This window comes from Sceloporus occidentalis, unplaced genomic scaffold, assembly GCF_023333645.1.
Source record: "Sceloporus occidentalis isolate IW3139 unplaced genomic scaffold, rSceOcc1.0.p SCAF_322, whole genome shotgun sequence".
Classification (NCBI taxonomy): domain Eukaryota; kingdom Metazoa; phylum Chordata; class Lepidosauria; order Squamata; family Phrynosomatidae; genus Sceloporus; species Sceloporus occidentalis.
In genome coordinates, this window is record NW_028317302.1 from 121,448 (window position 1) to 129,657 (window position 8,210).

At 48.4% G+C, this 8,210-nt stretch overlaps 1 protein-coding gene across 1 annotated transcript; it reads left to right on the top strand.

Annotated features, from left to right (window-relative positions):
• The first annotated feature begins 2,741 nt into the window (after positions 1-2,741).
• Positions 2,742-4,655, top strand: LOC149274581 (olfactory receptor 56A4-like). Its single transcript, XM_089505290.1, has 2 exons — positions 2,742-2,745; positions 3,685-4,655. Exons 1-2 carry the CDS (start codon positions 2,742-2,744, stop codon positions 4,653-4,655), a joined length of 975 nt encoding a protein of 324 aa, XP_089361416.1.
• Positions 4,656-8,210: the final 3,555 nt, after the last annotated feature.

Sequence of the window (8,210 nt, forward strand, 5' to 3'; positions counted from 1 at the left end):
AGAGAGAGAGAGAGAGAGAGAGAGGAAAGGAGATAGAGGAGAGAATGGACAGAGAGAATACAGAGAACATGGAAAGGAGAGAGATCAGAGAGAGAATAGAGAGAGGAGAAAGAGGAGAGAGAGAGAGATGCCCTTGCCCTCTTATCCATGAGATTTTACACAATTTTTACCCTTTTGATTTTTACGTAGAAGAAAGAAAGATTCTAACAGCCCACGGGTGGAAAATCAGCCGTTCCTGTGACGCGAGCCCCCGGTTACCCCGCGCATGGGCAGCTGTATCACATGTGGCTCCCGTGGCCACCAGGAATACCAGACTTGGGTCATCAGCAAGGAATACTGATACCCACGGGGGTGCAGAATGGGCTATAGTGGGCCCTGCCCTTACAAAAAAAATACTGCAGTTTTTTCTGAAGTAATACTGCAGTTTTTTGGACATGAAAAAACTGCAATACTGCACATTTACTGCAGTTGTACTGCATTTGGACTTCACTGTACTGCAATTTTACTGCAGTTATTTTTGTACGGAAGTACAAATGCAATAAAGCTACAGTGCATTGAAGTACAACTGTAGGTTTGCAATATAAAAAAAGTGCAGTAAATGTGCAGTAAAACTGCAGTAAAAGTGCAGTATTGCAGTTTTTTCATGTCCAAAAAACTGCAGTATTACTTCAGAAAAAACTGCAGTAATTTTTCATAAGGGTGACTGTTGTGCGGAGGAGGGGTAGGCTTTTTGGCGGGAAATTCGGGGGTGGAGTTGGGGGAAGATTATATAAGTGGCTGCTTTCCCAGGCTCAGGAGCCATTCTTGTGGTCAGCTTACCTGGTTGCGAGTCCCACCCTCCCTCTCTTTATTTTGTTTGTTGGTTTGTGTTGTTTTGTCACAGTCTGTGGGGCGGCAGCTTGCCAGGTATCCAGGGGGTTAAAGTGGTGGTAAGTTGGTAACCGGTGGGGGGCTCTTGGCTGTCAGTGCTGGGAACCCCAGGTCAGGGAGGGGGCATCCGGGTCCCTTCTTTAAGTGGTATTTGGTTCTGGTACCCGGATTACCCGGCAGGCTCGGTGTGTGCATTGTGTTTATTGTATATATTGACATGTTTGTGTTTATTGTATATATATTGGCATGTTTGTGTTTATTGTATATATTGACATGTTTGTGTTTATTGTATATATTGACATGTTTGTGTTTATTGTATATATATTGGCATGTTTGTGTTTATTGTATATACGTTTGTGTTTATTGTATATATTGACATGTTTGTGTTTATTGTGTATATATATATATTGACATGTTTGTGTTTATTGTATATATTGACATGTTTGTGTTTATTGTATATATATTGACATGTTTGTGTTTATTGTATATATTGACATGTTTGTGTTTATTGTATATATATTGACATGTTTGTGTTTATTGTATATATTGACATGTTTGTGTTTATTGTATACATTGTCCAATGTTTATTATTTCAGGTCTTGGCGTAATAAATAAAGTTGGCTGCGGCCTTTTCTTATCCGTATTCAGTGGTGTGTGGGGTCATTATTGGGTTAAGCCTAGCCCGGAAAATCGAGGCTACAACAGTCAGGCGTCTCGGGGATCCCAGCGACAAGGACAGCGCCGGGGCTACCCCAATAACATGACTATATATACAGTAAGAAAAGGGGCCGACAAACATCACATGATCTAATTACCATATCGGGAAAGAAGTCATTAGATCACAATATCCGGGGAGGAATAACACGAGACAGAAATAATGACATTATTGACAGACATAGAATCGGTTTGAAAGAGACGATGGCTAACGGGGCTGACAAGATTAACAGCCTCCTTCCTACAACACGACGTCCCGCTGACATTCACACTCCGGGAAAAGCGGGCAAAATCAGCAGAAACTGCCCCCCCCGGTACCCCACAGAAGTTGTTACAAAGCCAGGGCCCATAGGCAGTAGGGAGGAGGTCGGCTCGCAGGCCTCTCCAGGGGCCCCGGTGATCACAGAAGTCATTTTACGTCAAATTCACCAAAATATAATCCCTGGAGAGTCGAGGCGGTCGGACGACGAGCGGATTTCCAACATTCTCAGAATAGGATAATTTTTTTGTAAAAAAAGAATTTCCTAAAATATCTGACACCCTTTTCTTATCCCCGCGGGGTCAGGGGGCGCACATTTCACCGGGCAGCGGCGTGGCCCCGGGGGGGGGTGTAATTGTACTACCAGCTGCAAACATCAGGGGCAGCGCTGAGAAGACAAGGGGTTAGAGTGAGTGTTAGTGTGCGCGTGTTTCAGGTATGGACTGCACTCAGAAATCACTAACCCTAGGCAGCCGGATCAAGGTGCAGTTTGCGGCACTGTACCATGCGCAGAGATGGAACGGCGTCGGATCTTTAGATTTTATTGATTTATCTATAGATTCACATCCTTTTCCTTAATCCTGATCATTGTGTGAATCGGACGTCGCCCCCGGAATGGGATCCTTTTAATGTTTTCTTCCCGTAACGTCTCTTTATTCCAAGAACATGAATATGCTGAAGTCTCTGAGACCGTTAATGACTCTCATTATCCGGCACGTGACGCTCTGGGAGGTGACGATGTGGTTTGATTTCATCTCTGAGCAACCGGTTCCTAAATCTGAGCGCCTCTAATCGGCTTCGTTATATTCCGACCTCTGCTAATGAAAGAGAGAGACACTAATCCGGATCTCTGCAACAATAGTCACTGACCGCAGCCGAGGGACAGCACAGAGCGGCCATGGGTGAGAGAACACGGGAGAGCGCCAACTAACACTACCATCTTTACCAGGACAGGCTCAGACAGAGAGAGGGGATGGGAGAGAGAGAGAGACAGGGGAGACGAGAGAGAGGGGTGGGAGAGAGACAGGGGAGACGAGAAAGAGGGGATGGGAGAAAGATGGGTGAGACGAAAAAGAGGGGTTGGGAGAAAGAGAGAGATAGGGAAGACGAGAGGGGATGGGAGAGAGATAGGGGAGACGAGAGAGAGGGGATGGGAGAAAGACGGGGAGATGAGAGAGAGGGGATGGCAAAGAGACAGGGGAGACAAGAGAGAGGGGATGGGAGAAAGATGGGCAGACGATAGAGAGGAGATGGGAGAGAGACGGGGGAGACGAGGGAGAGGGGATGGGAGAGAGACGGGGAGACAAGAGAGAGGATGGGAGAGAGACGGGGGAGACGAGAGAGAGGGGATGGGAGAGAGACGGGGGAGACGAGAGTGAGGGGATGGGAGAGAGATGGGGGAGACGAGAGAGAGGGGATGGGAGAGAGACGGGGAGACGAGAGAGGGGATGGGAGAGAGAAGGGGAAGACGAGAGAGAGAGGGGATGGGAGCGAGAGACGGGGAAGACGAGAGAGAAGGGATGGGAACGAGAGACGGGGAGACGAGAGAGAGGGGGTGGGAGAAAGACAAAGAAATACATAGAGGAAGGGGTGGAAATTTATTTCAAAGGAGGAGAAAAGTTACAAGAAGAGACTGGAATCCAACACTAGAGCGTCAGAGACTGAGATGGGATGGAAGGAAGTTTCTGTGGGTGTAAATCTGGTGGCCCATTGGCTCTTTTGTAAGACGGGACCATAAACTGGCAAATAAAACTCCTTTTTAACTGTTTATCACTTGTTGAAAGAGAGCCATTTATTTTTATAGCCTGTGCTCTGCTGACTGTCTCTTTTCTTGGAGGTAGATGGTCCTCCGCTGCTCTATGGTAACGGATCCTACTCCGGGGCAAACAGCTCCCAGGTCACCGAGTTCCTCCTCATCTGCTTCCCGGAGGTCCGCGGTTCCTTTCTGTCTGGGCTCTTCATGTTCTGTCTCATGGTGGCCCTGATTTGTAACATGGCTCTGATAATTATCATATGTGCCGATCAGAGACTTCACCACCCCATGTACTATTTCCTGGCGATGCTGGCCGTGGCGGACGTTCTGCTGTGTACCGTGGCCACCCCTAAGACCCTGGCAATCCTCTGGACGCAAGCCAACAGTATCAGCACCAGCGCTTGCTTCAGCCAAATGTTCTTCATTCTGCTGTGGTCATCCATGGAGTCTTCCATCTTCCTGGTAATGGCGTATGACCGCTACGTCGCCATTTGCCATCCTCTACATTATCCTTCCGTCGTCACCAACAAACTGGTGGCCAAAGCCATCGTCTTCATACTGACCAGGAACCTTGTTGTGATTTTACCCATCCCGTTGCTGTCCGCCAGCCTTGACTACTGCTCCAGAAGAGAAATCCTTCACTGCTTCTGTGAGAACATGTCGGTGGAGAAGCTGGCCTGCGACGCGCATCCCCCTGGAAGCATCTACAGCTTGGTCACTTTCTTCATTGTCGGGGGTTCCGACCTCCTGTTCATCGTCATCTCGTACGCGGCAATCCTGAGGACAGTGGTGAAAGCGCGTTCCTGCGCGACTGCCTTCAAAGCCTTCCGGATATGCGGCTCCCACCTGATCCTCATCTGCTTCTTCTACTTCACCATCGCAACGACCATAGCGTCCAGCCAAACGCTGAAGGAGATTCCACGTCACGTCCATGTCCTGCTTGCTCTCCTCCATCACCTGATACCCCCAGCTCTGAACCCAATAGTGTATGGGGTCATGACCAAGGAGATCAGGGAAGCCGCAAAGAGGCTTCTGGGAAAGGCCAAAGTGCATCCATGAGAAGAGGGACCGGCCTCAGCAAATGAACTATCACTGCCACATGTATGTTTCTGTGCAAGCATTTAACGTCATTGATGTGGGTGCCTTATTAGCCGTGTCACATTTCCTGTAATTTTGTATCCTTTCACTTATAAAAATGTTTACAATCCACAGAAATGCGTGAAAATGAGCCGCGGGCTGAGAAGGGGGTCTTTATCTTGGTTTAATGGGGCATCAAAAGCGGGCAACCTCTGCAGGAGATCTCATCCGGTACTCGGCTTTTAGTCTGATGTCACAAGTGGTAATTTTACTATGCACCCTGTGAGGCCACATGGGGAATGACTCTGCTGTCCATGTCTGTCTCTGACATGTCTCACAGACATCAGGATCCTGTATTTGCAATTTAACTGGACAAATACGTAGGCATATCCGGTATCTCCATAACAGATCATCCGATATGTTCCACGGCTAATTTCAATCCCCACCACGCCCCCCCCCTCAACTCCCAGATCCTTCCACAATCCCCACCAGATCCTTCCCACCATAACCCTCCTGCCAGATCCTTCCCACCACGATCTCCACCAGATCCTTCCCACCATAGCCCTCTGCCAGATTCTCCCCACCACATCCTTCCCACCATAAGTGCCCTGTCAGATTCTCCCCACCACAATCCCAACCAGATCCTTTCCAACATAACCCCCCTGCCAGATCCTTTCCACCACGATCCCCACCAGATCATTCCCACCATAACCACCCTGCCGGATCCTTCCCACTATAACCCCCTGTCAGATTCTCCCCACCACAATTCTCACCAGATCTTTCCCACCACGATCCCCACTAGATCCTTCCCACTATAACCCCTGTCAGATCCTTCCCACCATAACCCTCTGCCAGATTCTCCCCACCACAATCGCCACCAGATCCTTCCCACCATAACCCCCCTGCCAGATCCTTCCAACCACGATCACCCACCAGATCCTTCCCACCATAACCCCCCTGCCAGATCCTTCCAACCACGATCACCCACCAGATCCTTCCCACCATAACCACCGTGTCAGATTCTCCCAACCACAGTCCCCACCAGATCCTTCCCACCATTACCCCCCTGCCAGACCCTTCCCACCACGATCCTTGCTCCTGTGTTCCCTTCTCCTGGTTGCCCGGTGCTGGTTTGGACGGCCAGTTGCTGATTATTGGGCTGTCTCCGGCCCCTCGGAAGTTGCTTTCTCATCCTTCTTTAAAATCTTTAGACCTTTGCCATGGCCCAGCGGTCACAGAGACCTGGGGTTAGTGCTGCGCATGTACCCCGAGTTTCCTAATGGAAACTCCTTTTTTATTTTGAAAATGATCAGCGAACATGAAGGTTCTCACTCAGCTGGCTCTACCACAAAGGCTGTAATGAGCTTCTGCCGTGGCAGCAGCTCGCACTTTAGATGTGGAATCGGTGTGCACTGGGCTGTCATTATGAGACACTCCCGCTAAGCACGCGTTCCCTTCGGCCCAGCGGTAAATGCATGGAGGCTCCGGTAACCGAGGGGTTACACCTGGGCACTCTATTAATAATTCAGTTGTTTTGCTATATTCTGCCCCGGTCTGACCCCGGCCTGACGGCTCTCAGAGCGACACCGAGCTGTATAAACAAAGGATTATTTCCATCGCCTGCGTCCAGAAAAATAAACAGCACTTAGTGGGTTTTGTCTGTTTTCCATTATTTCGGTGAAAATGCTTTTGCCATCTGATGCAGTGTTACCGACTCCCACGCTGACATCACGACTACATCACAACGACATAACGACGCCATCACGACAACATCACAACGGGTACAGTTAGGGGGAATAACCTTCTTCAGTATAAGCATTTCTAAAAGAAAAAAAAACTTGGCACCAGCTCGTGATTCCAATACTACGGGACCACCAATTAGAGGGGGCATGAGGAGGAGCCCTCACCGGCCGAGGTGTCGCCAGTCTCCCGCCATCACACCTGCTCGCTGCGACTGGACAGCTAAGGGGTTGAAAAAATCCTGCAAATAAGGTAGGGCACATTCTGTACAAAAAATTACAATTTGTAATGAGACCCATATGCCATCTTAATCCACAAACAGCTTATCTGTGCCACCTTTATCCCCATACAGCTGGTCTGTGCCATCTTTATCCCCAAACAGGTTGTCTGTGCCCCCAAGCAACTTATCTGTGCCACCTTTATCCCCATACAACTGGTCTGTGCCATCTTTGTCCTCAAATAGTTTGTCTCTGCCATTTTTATCCAGTTTGCCTGTGCCCCCAAGCAGTTTATCTGTGCCATCTTTGCCATGAAACAGCTTGTCAGAATCCCCAAACATCCTGTGTGTGCCATCTTTGCCACCAAAAAGATAAGTAGGAAAAAAAAAATCCTGATGGTGTGGCTCACTCACTGTCTCTCACGCTCTCATTCACACTCTCTCAATGTGGGACAGAACGTTGATCCAGGGATTTATTCTGATTGCCATATTTGGAGTCGGGAAGGAATTTTCCCCCTGGTATGGGGCAATTGGCATCTGCTTCATAAGGGTTTTTTTGCCTTCCTCTGGATCAACACAGTAGGGACACAATATGTATATAGGTTGAACTTGATGGACTTTGGTCTTTTTTCAACCTTATGAACTATGTTACTATGTAATGTCTTACTACCTTCTCCGTGGACTGCCTCCATGTCCTTTCTCCTTTCACGCAGTTCCGCTTCTTCTTTCTTCGTCCGATTCTCCCTGCATCTTTTTGATCTCGTCTTCTTTTGCTTCCGGAATGATTCTTCTTATAATAAATGCAAAAATTATCTATTAAAAAAACTCAGGATGAGAAATCAGTTGGGGTAAAATCTTTAATATAAGAGGAAGAGTCGGGGGCAGCGGGGGGTAAATAATCCCGACTGCCCCCTGTGCCAGGGCTTTAAATGAACAAAATAGGTGATATTTTAAAATATCAAGCAACCCACAGAAACGTCCTATAATATCCACCAAAACCACCAGCCCCACGTTTGATTTTCCACCGGCTCCAGTCCTCTGCAGGGAGTCCCATCCACGCACCAATGACTCTTCACCAGTTCCAGCAGTCACCCTCCCTGTGGATTTGGCATGGTTTTATTGGCAGTAATAAATATCACTACAATGAGCACTTCATGGACTGTATGCTGGTGACCCGGAACATTCCCCGGAGCCCCCCCCCCCCCCCCCCCGGAGCAGGGCCCCCACTGGGGAACAATGAGTGACGCTGGCCATGAGCCACGAGCTGCCGGCCACGACATGGGAAGCAGGGACCGAAACATAAACCAGTGTGGGACAGAAGAGTGCCTCCTATCTATTATCTATCCATCCGTCTATCTATCTATCCATCCATCCACCTATCTATCTATTATCTATCCATCCGTCTATCTATCTATCCATCCGTCTATCTATCTATCCGTCTATCTATTCTATCCGTCTATCTATCCATCTATTTATCTATCCATCCGTCTATCTATCCATCCATCCATCTATCTATCTATCTATCCATCCATCCATCTATCTATCCATCTATCCATCCATCCATCTATCTATCCATCCGT